Source organism: Ailuropoda melanoleuca, chromosome 2 (assembly GCF_002007445.2).
Source record: "Ailuropoda melanoleuca isolate Jingjing chromosome 2, ASM200744v2, whole genome shotgun sequence".
Classification (NCBI taxonomy): domain Eukaryota; kingdom Metazoa; phylum Chordata; class Mammalia; order Carnivora; family Ursidae; genus Ailuropoda; species Ailuropoda melanoleuca.
In genome coordinates, this window is record NC_048219.1 from 87,664,360 (window position 1) to 87,684,628 (window position 20,269).

At 39.7% G+C, this 20,269-nt stretch overlaps 1 protein-coding gene across 1 annotated transcript in view; it reads left to right on the forward strand.

Moving 5' to 3' along the window:
* The window catches only part of RPRD2 (regulation of nuclear pre-mRNA domain containing 2), a 90,984-nt gene that overhangs the window by 21,453 nt on the left and 49,262 nt on the right, over positions 1-20,269 (forward strand). The window contains 1 exon segment of the mRNA XM_002919308.4: positions 17,368-17,497. Coding sequence (XP_002919354.1) covers positions 17,368-17,497 — 130 coding nt within the window.

Consider the following 20,269-nt stretch of genomic DNA (forward strand, 5'->3'; position numbering starts at 1 on the left):
AGTGGTAGTAGGGAAGGCAGAAAACATTTAAGAGGTATTTAAAATGTGGATTTGATAGAACTGGATGACCAGTTGGATGTTGGGGATAAGAGGAAAGCTTGGAAGATAGAGTCCATGGATTCTGTCTTGGGTGGCAGGGAATTTGGGAGGAAGAGACAGATAACAAAAGACATAGATAAGAACTTGAACATGGAGTTGGAGTGTCTGGAGAGCATTTGAGAAGAGTTGTTTGGTAGATAATTAGCCCTATAGATGGTACTTATAATCCTGATATTAGCTAATATTTATTGACAGTTATGGATTTGACGCTGTCCTAGGAATTTTACATGTATTATGTAATCTTGACAACAATCTTTGAATGGGTAGATACTATTGTTATCCTGTTGTATATGAGGAAAGCAGTGTTTGGAAAGGGTCATGCAGTTGGAAATAGGGCTGGGCTTTGAAACTCCCTCTGACTCACTTAAGAAAGATGTTCATAATCACTATATTGTATTTGGGAGGGAGCTTTGAACTAGAGGTATAGACTTGAGAACTGTAAATATATTGGTAGTGTTAATGGATGAACACTTCAAAGAACAGTGAGAAGAGAATAGGGCCAATGAAAGAATTTTGGGAAACACCAGTTTCAGAGGTTAGCAGAAGAAAAGGTGTCCTAAGTAGATGAGAGGATCAGAACAAAGTGATTTTTCAGAAACTAAGGAAAGAAAGTCTGTCAGAGGAATTTCGGTGGAGCGTGATTCTGGGAAGGAGCATGATTATATTGGGCAGAAGTGGAAGTAGAAGGACTTCTGTTTCTGGTGATATGACATTAGATTTTTCAGGATCCTTCCACTAAAAAAAACAACTAAATCCTACAGAAATTGCAACAAATACAGTTTTTTAAAATAAAATAAACTTTTAATTTAATTTTATTTTTTAAAAAGGTTTTATTTATTTGAGAGAGTGTGCACATTTAAGCAGGGGGAGGGGCAGAGGGAAAGGGAGAGAATCTCAGGCAGACTCCATGCTGATTGTGGAGCCCAGTGTAGGGTTCGATCCCTCAACCCTGAGATCATGACCAGAGCTGAAATCAAGAGTCAGATGCTTACGGGACACCTGGGTGGCTCAGTTGTCTAAGTGTCTGCCTTTGGCTCAGGTCATGATTCGAGGGTCCTGGGATCTAGTCCCACGTCAGGAGCTTGCTTCTCATCTGCCTGCCACTCCCCCTGCTTGTGCGCGCTCTCCCTCTCTGACAAATAATAAAATCTTTTTTTTTTTTTTAAGATTTTATTTATTTATTTGACGGAGAGAGAGGCCGCGCGCGAGAGAACACAAGCAGGGGGAGTGGGAGAGGGAAAAGCAGGCTTCCCGCTGAGCAGGGAGCCCAATGCAGGGCTCGATCCCAGAACGCTGGGATCATGACCTGAGCCGAAGGCCGATGCTTAATGACTGAGCCACCCAGGCGCCCCAATAATAAAATCCTTTTAAAAAAAAAAAAGAGAGAGATGCTTAACTGACTGAGGCACCCAGGCACCCCAATAAACTCTTTATTTTAGAATATCTTGAGATTTACAGAAAAGTTACAAAGGTTGTAGCACCCAGTTTCTGCTCTTTTTAACATCTTACAATAGTATGGTGCCTTTGTTACAACTAATGAACTAATATTGACACATAATTATTAACTGGAGTCTTTATTTTTTGCCTAATGTCTTTTTTTTTAAAAGGTATTCTTGAGCTTTTTTTTTTTTAATATTTCATTTATTTATTTGACATAGGGAGAGAGAGTGAGCGAGCACAAGCAAGGGGAGGAGCAGGCAGAGGGAGAGGGAGAAGCAGGCTCTGTGCTGAGCAAGGAGCCTGACGTAGAACTTGATCCCAGGACCCTGGGACCATGACCTAAGTTGAAGGCAGACACTTAACTGACTGAGCCACCCAGGTGTCCCAACACATTTATATTACATATATATAAATATAAATATAAATATATATATATGACATTTTGTTTATCCAATGTATTCCTTTATTTTCCTTAAGATTTTATTTATTTATTTGAGAGAGAGAGCAAGCATGAGTCGGGGGCAGAGGGAGAGGGAGAAGCAGACTCCCCACTAAGCAGGGAGCCTGATGTAGGGCTTGATCCCCAGGACCCTGAGATCATGAGCTGAGCCGAAGGCAGACGCTTAACTAACTAAACCATCCAGGTGCCCCTAACCAATATGTTCTTAAAAGAGGACTAACTGTAGATACAGAGATTTTAAAAAGTTACAAACAAATACAAGTTCAACTTTACATTAATAATTTTGAAAGCCTAGGGCACCTGGGTGGTTCAGCGGGTTAAGCGTTTTCCTTTGGCTCGGGTCATGATCTTGGGGTCTTGGGATCAAGTACCTTGTCTGGCTCCCTGCTCAATGGGGAGTCTGCTTCTCCCTCTCCGTTTGCCCCTCCCCCCACTTGTGCTTACTCTCTCTCTCAAAAAAAAATAAAATCTTAAAAAATAAAAATTTTGAAAGCCAGAGGAAATGGAAAAAGTGTCCATGAAAAATATTAATTCTTTTGGTTCAAGAAGTAGAAAACCTGGGGCGCCTGGGTGGCTCAGTTGTTAAGCATCTGCCTTCGGCTCAGGGCGTGATCCCGGAGTCCTGGGATCGAGCCCCACATCAGGCTCCTCTGCTGGGAGCCTGCTTCTTCTTCTCCCACTCCCCCTGCTTCACTCTCTTGCTGGCTGTCTCTCTCTCTCTGTCAAATAAATAAATAAAATCTTTAAAAAAAAAAAAAAAGGTACTCCCTTCCCACGCAAACCAAAATTNCCTCAGACCCAGCTGATTTAGCAGCCATACTTGTGTGATCCATGTATATGTGTTTGCCTTTTTTTTTTTTTTTGAGAGGGAGAGAGAATCTTAAGCAGGCTCCTTGCCCAGTGCAGAGCCTGACATGGGTTTCAGTCTCACAACCCTGAGATCCTAACCTGAGCTGAAATCAAGAGTTGGACGCTTAACTGACTGAGCCACCCAGCCACCCCTAAGGTCATTTTTTTTTTAATTTTTAAGATTTTTATTTATATTTATGTGAGAGAGAGAGACCACAAGCAAGGGGAGCTGAAGAGGGAGAGGGAGAAACCGGCTCCTGCTCAGCAGGAAGCCTGATGTGGGACTCGATCCCAGGACCCTGAAATCGTGACCCGAGCCACCCAGACATCCCCTCCAAGGTCATTTTAGATGGAAGGAATAATATGAACGTTTTTTTTTAAAGTTTTATTTATTTATTTTAAAGTAATGTATACCTAACATGGGGCTCGAACTCATGATCTGGAGATCAAGAGTTGAATGTTCTTTGGACTGAGCAGAACAATTTTTTAAAGATGTAATTTCTTATTTTGTGTGAGAGAGAGAGTGTGCATGTTGGGGGGGAGGGGCAGAGAGAGAGAGAATCCCAAGAAGACTCCGTGCTTAGTGTGGAGTCCTATGCAGGGCTCAATCCCATGACCCTGAGATCACAACTTGAGCCAATCCTCAAACAACTGCACCACCCAGGTGCTCCCTCCCCTCCCCAACAATTTCTTAAATCCATGAGCAAACAGCTCAGCTATGTGATTAACCAACATTTTTTTTTTTTAAAGATTTTTTTTTTTTTAAGATTTTTTTTTTTTTTTTTTTTTCGACAGAGATAGAGACAGCCAGCGAGAGAGAGAACACAAGTAGGGGGGGGGGGAGAGGAAGAAGCAGGCTCATAGCAGAAGAGCCTGACGTGGGGCTCGATCCCATAACGCCGGGATCACGCCCTGAGCCGAAGGCAGACGCTTAACCGCTGTGCCACCCAGGCGCCCCTGTGATTAACCAACATTGAATCATGTTTGAGTAGAGTTTGGGTTATAATAAACTTTTTCAAACATTTTGCTGATTAAATGATATGTGCATAGTTCTTATTCTGCATGGTTATTAGGTATAAGCAATTAAACAACTCATATAAATCTCTATACTTAGTGTTACTGCAAACAAACCAAACATTTCTGAGGTCAGCTGAAAAGAAAACAATTAACTTGAAGCTCTAAGACTTCTTTGAAGATGAGAGTTCCCAGGTGACCGGGCCTCTGATTTTTTGGCAGCCTAGATGTTTCATGAGCCTCCTAGATGTTGTTAGGAGCCAGAACAGAGCAAGGGGGTCCCTAGGACTGGAGGAGGTAAAAACCATAAAGTCTTTTTCTTTCCATTTTCAGAGGCCAGAGTTAAAAATAAGAAACTATTGTCATACATATCTTAATTTAGTTTAATTAGATGGCATTTTTTCCTGTACTTACCTGACATATACCAGCTTAGAAAGAAAGAAAACTGGGAGAAAACAACTACTCTTAGTTAAGTATTTGACCTGCTCTGTAATAGTAGTATGTACTACAAACAGATATTTCACATATATTATTTATTTCCTTCCAAAAGTCTTTTGAACTGTTCTGTTCTTTTTTTTTTTTTTTTTTTTAAGTTTTTTTTTTTTTGNTTTATTTGAGAGAGAGAGAAAGAAAGAGTACGAGGAGCTGGATGTGGGGCTCGATCCCCAAGTCAGATGTTTAACGGACTGAGCCATCCAGGCACCCCTGTTATGTTCATTTTAAGATATGGAAATTAAGGCTCAGAGACCTATAATTTTAGTCAAGATCATGACCCAGTTAGTTACTGAGGTAGAATTTGAATTAATGTCTGTCTGGGTCCAATTTCTGTTTTCTTTCTACAATACCATCCTCTGAAAGGAATGAGAATTCTGATATGTGGATTTGAGACAGGACTATTCTTAGCACCCAAGGTGGGACAGATGAGGTTATTTATTTGATATTCCTCTTTCCATCAGCATTTTCATAATGGTGAAGTTAGGTCAAACTTTGAAAGAGTAAATGTTATAAAAGAGCCATGGGGCAGATTGTTTAAGACTCTATAGTAATAGACTTATAGAAGATGGACTTGGTTAACAAGGGACAGGAATAAGAAATTCCTTCTCCTTCACATCTTAGGTCATTCTTTGGTGTCATGTAGGGGACCCCAGAACATTTGAGGTTAATTGATAGGAAAAGAGAAACAGGTAGTTTGGAGCAATGGGAGAAGATGAGGCCTGGATGGGGGTGATTTTAGAGGGAGGCCTTGGTTAGTATTTGTTTATCCAATAGAAGGTATTCTATACCTGCTAAATAGCTGACTGGCATTGAGATACAAAGCCACTGTGCTTGATCAAGGAGCTCATGGTCTGGTGGGGAGACGTTTTTAATGGATATTTTCAGCTCCAAGTCAACATCGGTGCACAATGTGTTTTAGCAGTATTAAGGAAGGGCATAAGGTGTAGCAGCATAGTGGAATTTTCTTTTTAATTTTTTTTTAAAGATTTTATTTATTTATTTGACAGAGATAGAGATAGCCAGCGAGAGAGGGAACACGAGCAGGGGGAGTGGGAGAGGAAGAAGCAGGCTCATAGCGGAGGAGCCTGATGTGGGGCTTGATCCCACAACGCCGGGATCACGCCCTGAGCCGAAGGCAGACGCTCAACCGCTGTGCCACCCAGGCGCCCCTCTTTTTAATTTTTAATATATTGTTTTAAATAAGTAAATAAATACATCCCCAAATCAAATTCCAAAAAGTATACAGTAAAAAATTAATTCCTTTATCGTAACTGCCCCTGCCCCTCTTGGCCTCTTGGTGTCTTTATGTCGAGGCTAACCGTTTGTTGTTATCTTCTCAGAGGTATTCTCTATGAATATAAAATATACGCCTGTTTGTACTTTTTGTGTACCTTAGTGACATACTACACCGTTGTGCTTTTTGCTTTAGATCTTGGAGAAGGTTCTAAATGAACTATTGAATGTCCTTGTGTTTAATAGTTATGTGCTATTCAGTCGGATTTAGCCAATCTCCTGTAATGGACTTTCAGGATATTTCCAGGCTTTTGTTGGTATTAGTACTGCAGAGAGTATTTTTTTTTTTTTTAAGATTTTTTATTTTACTTATGTGACAGAGAGACAGCCAGCGAGAGAGGGAACACAGCAGGGGAGAGGGAGAGGAAGAAGCAGGCTCCCAGCCGAGGAGCCTGACGTGGGACTCGATCCCGGAACGCCGGGATCACGCCCTGAGCCGAAGGCAGTCGCTTTAACGACTGCGCTACCCAGGCGCCCCTGCAGAGAGTATTTTTATACATAGTTTTGTACATGGGGGCAGGCATATCTGTGAGATGAATTCTCAGCAGTCTGGAGAATGCATTGAAGGGTGGTGAAACTAGAGGCAGGGATCAGTTATTAGGAAGCACTGATGATGAAAAACTGAAGTGAGACAGTGGCAAAAGGAGTGGGCAGGGAGAGAGTGAATTACAAATCATGTATTCCATAAATTTTAAGATGTACGTTGTTTCTTCATGTTTTAACAAGTTTGAAATGAGTGTGTGTTTTACAGTCGATGGTTTCATTCAGTTCATGGTTAGTACTTTGTAAGTTTCTTTTATTTTTTTTTAAAGATTTTATTTATTTATTTGAGAGAGAGAGAGCACACAGAGGGAGAGGGAGAGGGAGAAGCAGACTCCCAGCCGAGCAGGAATTCCCAGTGCAGGGCTCCATCCCAGGACCCAGGGATCATGACCTGAACTGAAGGCAGATGCTTTAATCGACTGATCCACCCAGATGCCCCAGTACTTTGTAAGTTTCTTGGTGATTTGGTGCATGTTATAAACAATGGTATCTTTTTTTAATTTTTTAATTTTTTTAATGATTTTTTATTATATTATGTTAGTCACCATACAGTACATCCCCGGTTTCCAATGTAAAGTTCGATGCTTCATTAGTTGCGTATAACACCCAGTGCATCATGCAATACGTGCCCTCCTTACTACCCATCACTGGTCTATCCCAGTCCCCACCCCCCTCCCCTTTGAGGCCCTCAGTTTGTTTCTCATAGTCCATAGTCTCTCATGTTTCATTCCCCCTTCTGATTACCCCCCTTTCTTTATCCCTTTCTTCCCCTACCGATCATCCTAGTTCTTATGTTCCATAGATGAGAGAAATCATATGATAATTGTCTTTCTCTGCTTGACTTATTTCACTTAGCATTATCTCCTCCAGTGCCGTCCATGTTGCAGCAAATGTTGAGAATTCGTTCTTTCTGATAGCTGAGTAATATTCCATTGTATATATGGACCACAGCTTCTTAATCCAGTCATCTGTTGAAGGGCATCTCGGCTCCTTCCATGATTTGGCTATTGTGGACAATGCAGCTATGAACATTGGGGTGCATATGGCCCTTCTCTTTAGTGGGATCATGCCCTCAGCCAAAGGCAGACGCGTAACGACTGAACCACCCAGGCGCCCCTCAATTTTTAACTTTTTAAGGGACCTCCACACTGTTTTCCAGAGTGGCTGTACCAACTTGCATTCCCACCAACAATGTAGGAGGGATCCCCTTTCTCCACATCCTCTCCAACAATTGTTGTTTCTTGCCTTGTCTATTTTTGCCATTCTAACTGGAGTAAGGTGGTATCTCAGTGTGGTTTTGATTTGAATTTCCCTGATGGCTAATGATTTTGAACATTTTTTCATGTGTCTGTTAGCCATTTGTATGTCTTCATTGGAAAAGTGTCTGTTCATATCTTCTGCCCATTTTTTGATTTGTTTATTTGTTTCTCGTGTATTGAGTTTGAGAAGTTCTTTGTAGATCTTGGATACCAGTCCTTTATCTGTAGTGTCCTTTGCAAATATATTCTCCCATTCCGTGGGCTGCCTCTTATTTTTTTTGACTGTTTCCTTGGCTGTGCAGAAGCTTTTTATCTTGATGAAGTCCCGTAAGTTCATTTTATCTTTTGTTTCTCTTGCCTTTGGAGATGTGTCATGAAAAAGGTTGCTTTGGCCGATGTTGTAGAGGTTGCTGCCTATGTTCTCCTCTAGAATTTTGGTGGATTCCTGTCTCACTAAACAATGGTATCTTAAATTCAGTAAAATACAGTAAAAAAGAGAAAGGATTGACAGGAGTTAGATGTAGAAAATAAGGGAAACTTGGAGTCAGGTCAATGAACCTTCTTTGTTTTCTTCACTTTCAGTATATAAACCATTTTACGGTTTTCTGTATGGTCTTCATATTTGATTAATGGTTACAAAAATTTTGTGAATTTAATAAACCAGTTCCACTATTGGTGTACATTTAGATTTTAACTTTCTTTTGGCTGTTTACAGATCACTGATAGCCCTGAACAGTTTTCTGTTTAGAATTAGGGAAGGTTTGATTTTGTAGATTTCTAGATAATTGTGTAAAATGATATTTAACAAATACCCTGAGTGGCAAATTGCTTACAGAACTTCTGAGTTGATACCTTGTGAATATTAAGAGACTACTTTGAAATTTTTAGTTTAGGTGTGGCTCTTTCAGTGTACATTGAAATCATTTTACTCAGGACGCAGGTTCTAAAATCAGGACTTAAGAGAGAAGGTTAGCCTTAAAATTGTTCACTAATTACAATATTCACGGGGTTTTTGTTTTTTGTTTTTTTGTAAACACCTTGAACAGAAATATATATATGATGAATACTGTAATTGGTTGTATATAATTCCATAGAATGAGTCATTCAGAAATTAAATCAATTGAGTGTTTTGATGCTTGGGACACCAGCAAATTTAGGGAGATAAAACTTGTCAGTTCTTTTGTTTTTCTTCATCTTTGTAAAGATAATCTCATTTCTTCCAGTTCTTTGTCAGTATTTATCTGTGGTCTCCAGTTTTGAAATGTAATTGTCTTTGCCCTTAAACATTTAACTTTTAAGTTTTGGGTTTTTTTAAAGATTTTTTTTTTTTTTTTTTGACAGAGTGAGCACAAGCAAGGGGAACAGGAGGCAGAGGGAGAGGGAGAAGAAGTAGGCTCCCTGCTGAGCAGGGAGCCTGATGCGGGTTGATCCCAGGGCCCTGAGATCATGACCTGAGCCCAAAACAGATGCTTAACTGACTGAGCCACCCAGGTGCCCCTGAGTTGTTTTTAGATCGGTATTTCTTGACTTATTAAAAATATTTTTATTTCTTTCATTTTTTTGAGGAAGCTCTACACCCAGTGTGGAGCTTGTGCCCCTGTTTTTCCTTTCAACATCCTTGTTTTACAAATGAAGTCATTCCAAAGCTAGTTAAAATTAATCCTTTTCAAGGGTTACAGTCCAGGTCTTCTGACTCATGCTTGTGCCCTTTGCATTATACCATAATGCTTATTCTCTCTAATGGAAAGACCACTCAGGTTGAAAACAGTTTCTTTTTAATGTCTGTTGCCTTCACCCATTTTTGGAACAAGGCAAGGCAGACATCAAATATTAATATTAACTCAAGTTAAAAACATCTAACCCTTCTGGGGTGCCTGGGTGGCATAGTTGGTTAAGCATCCCAACTCTGGATTTTGGCTCAGGTCATGATCTCAGGGTGGTGGGATCAAGTCCCACATCGGACTCTGTGCTCAGCATAAAGTCTGCTTGAGATTCCCTCTGTCCCTTCTGCTTATGCTCTCTCTCTCTAAAATAAATGAATCTTTAAAAAAAAAAATCATCTAACCCTTTTGCCACCAGGTTAGCAGGTTTATTTTGAATAATTTACTTATTACTATTTATTTTAAATCAGTGGCCCATCTTTTACTTTTTTAAAAAAATTTTATTTATTTATTAGCGCACATGAGCAGGGAGAGGGGCAGAGGAAGAGGGATGGGAATACGCAGACTCCCCACCTAAGGTGGAGTCCGCCACAGGGCTAGATCCCAGGACTCCGAGATCATGACCCCAGCCAAAGTCAGATGCTTCACCAGCTGAGTCACCCAGCTGCCCTGGCCCGTCTTTTCCTATTGTCAGTCTCTTTCCCCTTCTTCATAATGATAAAAAGAGGGTTGAATTCTTAGTTTGTAGATTGTTGAGGAATTGCTGTTGTGAGAACACTGATTTTATATCTAAATGATCTTCTGCAACAACCCCTAGAATACCTAACTGTACCTTAAATGAAGCCTATCCTTTATAGTTACACGTAAGCCAGCTGCCCTCTGGGATTATGAACCCAACTGAATAGAAGACTACTCGTTTTTCATTCCTTTTCTTTTCCTTGTATTTTGTTATCTTTCTTTCTAATTTATTCATTCAGGGGATAGTTACTGAAAGCCTACTATGTGTTAGACATAGTCCTAGATCCTGAGAATTCAATAATAGGCAAAAATCCTTGCTTTCAGGAGGCTTATATTCTCATGGGGGGAGACAGACCAAAAGAAATTAAATTGTATAGTATATTGGGAAATTATGTGGTAAGGGGAAAGTAAAGGAGGGGCGATAGGAGTGTTGGTGTTTGATGTTACAATTTTTCCTGTTCAGGGAAGTACAAGAAGTCACTCAGAAAGCGACGTTGGGCAAAGATTTAAAGGCAATGAGAGGGCGTCTGGGTGGCTCAGTCGGTTGAGCATCTGCCTTCGGCTTGTGTCATAATCCTGGGGTCCTGGGATTGAGCCCCACATCAGGTTCCCTGCTCAGTGGAGTCTGCTTCTGCCTCTGCCTCCCGCTCCCCCTGCTTGTGCTATGCTCGCGCTCTCTCTTTCTCTCAAATAAATAACAAAAAATTAATTAATTAAAAATAAAGGCAATGAGAGAGTGAACCATGAGATTGTATGGGAAAAGAATGTTCCAAGCAGAGGGAGCAGGCAGCTTAAAGGACCCTGAGGCGGGTGTGACCCTGAGTATGCCAGGTGTGTTGTAGGTCTTACTTCAGTAAGGTGGCTAGAATGGCTGAAATAGAATGAATGGTGATCAGGACAGAGGATCAGAGATGATGTGGGGCCAGATTGTTTAGGACCTATAAGTGATTGTAAGGACTTTGATCTTTAAGGAGGGGGAAACCATTATTGGAGGGATTTAAATAGTGGAGTAAATATGATTAGATTTATATTTTATATAAAATATAAAAATATAAAATTTATAAGATTTATATAAATATAAAATATAAACCTTATATTTTTAAAGGATTTTAAAAGGATCACTCTTCTGAGTTGAGGTTAGACGAAAGTGAGGCAAAGGTAGAAGCAGGGAGACCAGTTAGGAGGCTACTACAATAATTCAAGCAAAAGATGATTATGACTTAGACCAGTACAGTGGTAAGTAGTAGTTAGAGTCCCAGCTTTTTTAATTTGCTAGTTTTAAATCATTTCAAATTTAAAGTTGTGATGTATTGCAAAGACCTCCTGTGTACCTTTCACCCAGATTCCCTAGTAATTAACGTTTTATCTCTGTTTGCTCTCTTATTGCTCTCACCATGCACACACATTTTTTTTCTGGAACTATTTGAGAGTATGATGCAGACATGATGCCCTCCCTATTTAATACTTCATTGTCCATTTCCTAAAATAAAAAAGCTATTCTCCTATAGTTGCATTAATAACCTTGGGTTGCCATAACAAAATACCACAAATTGTGTGGCTTAAACAAGAGAAGTGTATTTTCTCACATTTCTGAGGTGAAATGTGGAAAGCTCAAGATCAAGTTTCCATTTCTGGTGAAAGCTCTCTTCCTGACTTTTATATATATATATATATATATATATATATATATATATATACACACACACACACACACGTTTTAAGATTTTATGTATGTATGTATTGATGAGAGAGAGAGCGAGCACACACGGCGCACGTGCGAGGTTGCATCAGCCAGGAGAAGGGCAGAGAGAGAGAATCTCAAGCAGATTCTGTGCTGAGTGCAGAGCCCGATAGAGCGCTTGATCTCAGGATCTGACCTGAGCCAAAACCAGGAGTCAAATGCTGAACTGACTGAGCCACCCAGGCGCTGTGGTTGAATTTTGCCATTTATCCCAAAATGGTCTTTAAAGGTCCAGGGTCATGTGTTGCAGTTAGTTGTCATGTCTTATTTTCCTTCAGTCTGAACAGTCTTTCCTTACCTTTCATGACCTTGCCATTTTTGAAGGATATGGACCAGTAACTTACAAACTATCCATAAATTTGTATTTGATTTTTCCTTATTGTTAGATTCAGGTCATGCAGTTTTGGACAAACATACTGTAGAAATGATGCTGTGTTCTTAACTCATTATATTATATTTGGAGGAACATAATGTCGATATGCCTCATAATAGTGATGTTAACTTTTATCACTTGGTTTAGATGGGTTTTGCCTGTAAGGTTTCTCTACTGTAAAGTGAGTATTTTGTGGGGAAGTAGTTTGAGACTTTATAAATTTCTGGTTTTGCATTAAACTTTCTCTTGCTAGCTTTGGGATCTTTTGATTATTGTTGCTTGAGTCGGTTCTTATCGTGATGGTTGCCAAACACTATTTTTTTAAATGCCGCCATTCCTTATATATTTACTAGTTGGCATTCGATTGATTATAAGGCAGAGCTTCCCCCTTCACCGGTTGGTTTATTTATTTACATCAGTATGTATTCATGGATTGCTATTTTATTCAGTGCTTATAATAATTTACTATTACTGATTTTGACACTTGTCCATTCCATAGATCTGGCCAGTGGGAACCCCTAGAAGGTAGTGCCTGTATCCTTTTGACATCATTCTTTGAGCACATTTTTACTTTCTGGTGCAAGATGTTCCAAGCTCTTGTACCTTCTTTCCTGGCCTGAAATCAGATATTTCTCCCAGAAGCCCTGGTTTTTCTTTGAAACCAAGATCTAGATATTAGATACTGGCATACTATTACTTCTAGGCCTTTCAATGGAGATTAGGAAATAGTTGTATTTACACATATACACACACATTCATTCCCCTTATATTTCTATACATACCTATGAGGTTTACACCAAGACTTCCAGTTACAATCCAGCACAACAGGGTTTATTCTAATCTTCTCCCTTTCTACATTTGTAATTTCCTAAGTTTGTATGTGTTTTGAAGGTAGCATTAATGAGATCTGCATTGTGAATTTGGATGTGGAGTATGAAAGAGAAAGAGTAGTCAAAGATGACTCAAGATTTTTGGCTGAAAAAAGCCACCAGAAGAAATGCCATTTACTGAGGTGGAGAAGACTATAGGAGGAGACAGTTTGGAGGAAGAGATCAGAAGGTCACGTGTTGAGTCTGAACTGTGTATTAGACATGCATGAAGAGGTGTTGGGGAAGTAGTTGGATATTTGAGTCTACAGTTCAAAGGAGAGGTCTGGGCTGAAAAGCAGATCACTTCAAGACAACTAGTTCAACTTTCAGGGCCAAAAAGCTTATATTTCCTTATAGCCTGTTATTATGGAAGCAGCAAATATGTATTGTAGAAAATTAGAATACAGGCAAGCAAAAGGAAAATAGAGATCAATACTGTTAATTCCATATCCTTTCTGATCTCTTTCACAAATTTTTTTTCTAACATGAAATCTCTCTTCTAATTACTATTTTTTTCAGTTGATAGTTTTTTATTTCCAGTTCAGTAAATTTTCATTTTATCTAATCCCAGACCATATTCAGATTTCTTTCGTTGATTCAGGAATGTCATTTATAGGTGGTTGGTCAAAACCTATGTGCAATTTAGGGACACCGAGTAATTACATCAGATTACTTTGTCCTGGGACACCTGGGTGGCTCAGTCGGTTAAGCGTCTGCCATCGGCTCAGATCATGATCCCAGGGTCCTGGGATCGAGTCCTGCATCAGGCTCCTTGGTCAGCAGGGAGCCTGCTTCTCCCTCCCTCTCTTCCCCTCCCCCCATTCATGCTCTCTTTCTGTCAAATATTTAAAATCTTAAAAAAAAAAAAATTACTCTGTCCCTTGAGTCTCTTAATCTCTCCATTTCATTTTATGCCACTGATTTGTTGATGAGACTGGGCCAGTTGCCCTGCAGAATATCTCACCTTATAGATTTGTCTGGTTGCTTCCTTACAGTGTTATTAGCTCTTTTCATTATTTCTAACAAAATTATCTGCAGCTTTTTCTAAAATACCCTTCTATATAAAAACTTTTCGTGGTTTCTTGTGAGCCACAGAATAAAGGCTTTCTTGGCTCAATATTTAATAACCATCAGAATTTGTATCTTTGTCTATTCTCCCATCGCTCTTCCAGCCAAACCTTCTTGGTCAGACACAAGTAGAAATAGGTAGTAATTAAGAATGTAGACTTCAAGCCAAACTGTCTATATTTAAATTCCTGTTTCAGAACCTACTAGATGTGACAATTCACATCGTTCCATCTCTTAAATGGAGATAACAGTACCCACCTCATAGGGTTGTTGTAAGGATATCAGTTAATATTTGTATCTTTAAAGCAGTGTCTAGCATATAGAAAATGTTATAAGTGTTATTAAATAAGTTTAAAATCTATACAAAACAAAAGACACTCATTGCCCAGTCCTTTTCAGCACCTGTACTCATGACTTGTTCTTCCTGGAGTGCTCTTTCCCTTTCTTCCTGTCTACAAAAATTCAACTTCTTCATCAGACATTTAACTAATATTATTTGAGCACCTGCCAGATACTCAATTAGTCATTGAGGTCATAGCCGTAAACAAGACAGAATTCCAGCCTTTAGGGAGCTTATACTCTAGTGGAAGATGCATACAAGTACACTACTGTGTGATAAGTGCATGACTCGTGTACCTTCAGGATGCACTAAAGGCCTTGTCTTACAGAGTCAGGGGAAGCTTCATGCAAGATGAGATATGTAAGCTGAGAGTTGAAGGAAGAAAAAGAATTAGCCTGTTGAAATGGGTGGCAAGACACAGGAAGGGAGGTGGGGCTTGGCTTTGAAAACAAAGTATAGTTCACTAAACTGCAGCTTTAAGGGAGAGTGGCTGAAGTTGAGGCTAAACAAGTAAGCAAGAACTAGGTTGCAGAGGGTTTGGAAAAGCATTGGAGATGGGTCTTCTCAAATCCCACTGCCTTTAGGCATCATCTTAGACTACATTAGCCAATTTTTCTCATTTCCTCCTGACGTTCTATAGTGATTTGACTGTAGAGTGTAGGGTTTGCGTTGGGAAGAAGTTGCATTAAAATACTTGGGGGTGGTTTGGGGAAGAAGTAGTGATAAGATGGGGGCAAAATCTGACATGAATTAAGTTTAAAATTTTGGACTTCTCCTATGGATGAGTAGAAAACACAAGATATTCAGAATGGGATAGCTTAGAAAAGGAAAATTCTGAGAGAGAAAGAGAGAGTGCACGTGCAAGGTTTCTGGGAACTGTGAGTATTTCATTAAAGATAGAACTTTGAGAGGGAAGAGATGAGATTGAAAGAGAAGGTAAGATCCAGATCATAAATGGAGACTAAGGTGTTCAGGCGTTTTCTAGTAAGCATTTGGAAATCATTGATGGATTCGATATGAGAAACAAATTGGATAATGTTTGCATATTAGAAGTGAATTTAACAATCTAGAGAGTAAATTTGAAGAGACTTAAGTCTAGAGGCAAGATAACCAGTAGGAGGGTACTGCAGTAGTAGTCCAGGTGGAAGGTGGTGACAAACCCAGCAAAGAGCAATAGTAGAAAGAGAAGGAAAAGAGGAGATAAATTTTACAGATAGTATTGGAGACAAAATTGGCTGGACTTGGAGATGTATCATATGTGGTGAGGGTCAGGTAGGGAGGAGGAAGAGTCAAAAAAAGATTGCTGGGGTGCCTGGATGCCTCAGTCGTTAAGCGTCTGCCTTCGGCTCAGGGCGTGATCCTGGTGTTCTGGGATCGAGCCCGCATCAGGCTCCTCTGCTGGGAGCCTGCTTCTTCCTCTCCCACTCCCCCTGCTTGTGTTCCCTCTCTCACTGGCTGTCTCTCTCTCTGTCAAATAAATAAATAAATCTTAAAAAAAAAAAAAAGATTGCTAAAATTCTGGCTAAATACAATAGGAGTAACAGATGGAAGTGGGGGACGATTATTAATACTGAAAAATCAAGCTCAAGGTGCCTCTGAGACTTGTGCATGGATGTGTGCATTGACTGATAAAGGGAAAGCCAAGCTTGTTATCTATAGACATGGGAGTCATTGATGCATAGGTGGAGAAGAGTTAAGTAGTGTATAAAACCCCAAAGCGAATAACTGACAAGAGTCAGGAATGGAACAAATAATCTAACTTAAAACCTGAAATCTTATAACATGATGCCATGGGTAAATGGAGAAGAGTGCTTAGGAGAGAACCCTGGGGAGCTTCAACATTTAAAGGAGGATGGTCACAGGTGGAGCTGCCTGTCTACACATGCCCACCCATGTATATATCTAGAAGGAATCAGAGAGGTAGGAAAACCAGGAAAGTGCTTATGACAGAAACCAAAGCAGTATTACCATAACAGATTATTCTGTGTGCCAGAAGCCACAAAGAAATAACATTTTAAAATTTTTCATCAGGTTTAATAAGTTGGAATTTATTGGCAATTGCTGTTTGAGTGGAGTGATGGCAACATAAATGAGATGGCATAATTTATATAAAGCTCTTGAGCATAGTAGATTGCATATTTCAAGTACAGTAAAACAAAAGTAGCTCCTGTAGTTAGGAGTTAATAGGAGTTAAAGTGGAGACAGCGAGAACTCGGGTTTAACTCCTCACGTAAGTTGATTTGGTTGGGTTTAAATATGGTTACATGTTTTTGAGAGAACAGCATCTCCATCTCACGATTTCTGATGAGAATGAAGAGCATGTGGAAGGGCTGTAGCCTCGTAATGTTGAGGGCCCGGCTGAGGGAGACTAGATTTATATGGTTTCCATCCTGGTGGTATGATTCTTCTTCAGCAGAACCCAGGAGCAGAAATAAAGGTGCAGTAAAGGCATTCAGTTAGGTTGATCTAGATTTAGGATTTTGTTGAATGCATGTGATAGAAAGCCTAAATCGGCGGGTGGGGGGAGAGGAGGAAAAGAAAATGAAGGTTTTAATAAAAGAGTGGTTTAAGGGGCACCTGTGTGGCTCAGTGGGTAAAATGTCTGACTCTTGATATTGGCTCAGGTCATGATCTTGGCGTTGTGAGATCGAGACCTGAGTTGGGCTCTGTGCTGGGCATGGGCTCTGCACTGGGCATGGACCCTGCTTAGGATTCTCTGTCCCTCTGCTTGCAGGCACGNCTCTCTGTAAAAAAAAAAAAAAAAAAAAAAAGTGATTTGAATAATAGATCAAAGACTGGAATTGATAGAGAAAAAATTGAGTACTTAAAGTGACTGTAAAGTTAGGAAAAATATAGAACTGAAATCTTGATAAAAGTGACAAATATAAGGGGAATGGGAGGCTGTAAAATCCCCCAGAAAAGGGGATTTTAAAATGTGCAGAGGAATGGTTCCTGGAGGTCACTGAATTTTAAGATCAAGATAGTGAGAGACTAGATCATTTGTCTGTTTATTCTCCATTCATGTAATAGTGGTTACACAGCTTGAGAACACTGTATTTGAAATAAGTTGAGCAAAATATAATTAGACTCATTTGGTTTTATTTATTGTCTTTTGTCATCTCTAGCTGCCTATCCCCACCGTTTGAATCTCTTTTACCTCGCCAATGATGTCATACAGAACTGCAAAAGGAAAAATGCAATCATTTTCCGTGAATCGTTTGCTGATGTCCTTCCTGAAGCAGCTGCTCTAGTGAAGTAAGTAAATTCTTACTGCTTTGGGGGTCTAAGCTCCGAAAATTAAGAATTTTAGTTTTCCTTTTTACCTGTTAGTAAGAACTGTTAATAGTTGTACATGCTTGAAGATCCAAGGATATTTTGCCCAAATTGTTCATGTAACTTTCCCACTAATACACATATTTTTCTTTTAAAAATTCTTTCTCTCTCTCTTTTTTTTAAAGTTTTATTTATTTGTCAGAGAGAGAGACACAGAGAGAGGGAACACAAGCAGGGGGAGTGGGAGAGGGAGAAGCAGGCTCCCTGCTGAGCAGGGAGCCCAGTGCAGGACTCCATCCCAGGATACTGGGATCATGATCTGGGCTGAAGGCAGACGCTTAATGACTGAGCCACCCAGGTGCCCCTCTCTCTCTCTCTCTCTTTTTTTTTTAAGATTTTATTTATTGGGGCTCCTGGGTGGCTCAGTTAGTTGGGTGTCTGCCTTCTGCTCAGGTCATGATCCCAGGGTCCTGGAGTCCAGCCCCACGTGGGGCTCCCTGCTCAGCAGGGAGTCTGTTTCTCCTTCTCCCTCTGCCTCCCGCTCCCCCTGCTTGTGTGCTCACTCTTTCTCTGTCAAATGAATAAATGAAATCTTTAAAAAAAAAAAGATTTTATTTATTCTCTCTCTTTTTGGAAGGTTGTTTGTTATTTACCCTCTCTGCCTCTTCTCTCCTACCTTGACCATATATATCTCCTGGTCATACATACTCCTTGCTTGGAATGTCTCTCCTATTCCTTTCTCTGTTTTCATATTTTTTTTAATACATATCCTTTCTTCTTTCAGTCTTCTTGAAATCTTGCCCCCTCTATAATATCTGTGTAATTAAAGAGAAATGGGAATTTTTATTCTGAACTTCGTATTGATTTATTCCATCCTTAATGAAATTGTACCCAGCATTTCCCAAAGTGCTGGAATACTTAATTTGATGTTATTTTTACTCTGTTTTAATAGTGTCTTCCTTGTGTTTCATCCATATTTGCAAGTTGTTTATTTGGTGCAAGAGACATATACACACAATTGGAGGATAAATGATTGTGTAGAACAATCAAAATTGCTAAGTATTTCCTCAAATTATATATTGATTAGCATATTATATACTTATATAAATATGGGAACATTGCACATTGTCGATCCATTTGTTAGTATTAACCCATTCAAAATTGAATGATCCTCTTTCCTTTCGATTATTAACTTGAGGTGTTTATTTTGATAGTACGTGAATGTGCTAAAAGATTTATACATGATGTAAGAACATAAAATAGGGGCGCCCAGCTGGCTCAGTAGGTAGAACATGGGACTCTTGATCTCAGAGTTGTGAGTTCAAGCCCCACATTGGGTGTAGAGATTATTTAAAAATAAAATCTTAAAAAGAAAAAAAAAGAAGTACATAAAATAATAATGGTAACATCTAGCGTTTATTGAACACTTGCAATTGACGAGATACTATGTGCTTTAAGTCACTGAATTCTGAGAGCAGCTTTTTAACGTGGCTACTACTATTGTCCCCATTTAAGGAGGAGGTAACTGGTTTAGAGAGATTCAGTAGCTTGCCTAAGTTCTCATAGTTGGGAGGGTTGGGAAGAGGGCAGGGAGGGACAGAATTCCCACCCAAGCCTGTCTAGACCCCAAAAGCCCATGTTCTTTGCCACTTAACCGCAGTCTGTGTTGTTTCTTTACATATATAAATTCAGTGTAATTTAGAGTAAGAAAAGCAGTATGCTGGATGGTCTCCACTTAGTTTCTACTGTAAATATCACTATAGTCTTTTTATAACTTACCTAGCGTTTCCTAGACTTAGATTTTGTGACCTAGATCATGGGTTAATATAGTGTTGTCAGCTTTTATTTTACTGGGCAAAGATAGTTTTTAAAACAACTGCTTTGTATTACTGTAACTAATTTCACAGAAAAAAGTGGAAGGATATAATCTCAGAATAAAGTTCAGTCCTTTATTTTTTTATTATTTTTTTTAAGATTTTATTTATTTATTTGAGATGGGGAGGGGCAGAGGGAGAAGGACAAACAGAGTGACTCCTTGCTGAGTGTGAAGCCATACACAGGGCTACCTCCCAGGACCCTGAGACCATTACCTGAGCTGAAGTCAGATACTTAACCAACTGAGCCACCATGCACCCCAAGTTCAGACCTTTAAATTAAAATTTCAAGTGCTGGAAGTGTGCCTTTTATTTCCCCCCAAAGATTTCATTTATTTAGAGAGAATGAATGAGCAGGGGGGAGGTAGAGGAAGGGGGACAAGCAGACTGCCTGCTGAGCAGGGAGCCTGACTAGACTAAGGTCTCAATCCCAGGACCCTGGGGTCATGACGTGAGCCAAAGGCAGATGCTCAGGCAACTGAGGTGCCCCAGTGCTGAAGATGTTCTTAACTCAATGAGGGTGTCTTCAGAAACCTGTAGTAAACGTAAGACTTAACAATGAAGCAATAAAAGCATTCCAGTACAGGGGTGTCTTCTGACATCATTCGTATTTGCCATTATGCTGGAGATCCCGTTCATTTCTAAATAAATAAATAAAAAGAGTACTTTTACAAGAGACAGGATTATCATTATTTGCAGATAATGGGATTACCTACATCAGGGTGGGCAACCTTTTTCTGTAAAGGGCCAGATAGCAAGTATTTTAAGCTCTGTAGGCCATAGGTTCTCTGTTGCCATTACTCAATTCTGCTATTCTGGCATGAAAGCAGCTATAGATAGCAGGTAAACAAATGGGTGTGGCTGTGTTCCAATAAGATTT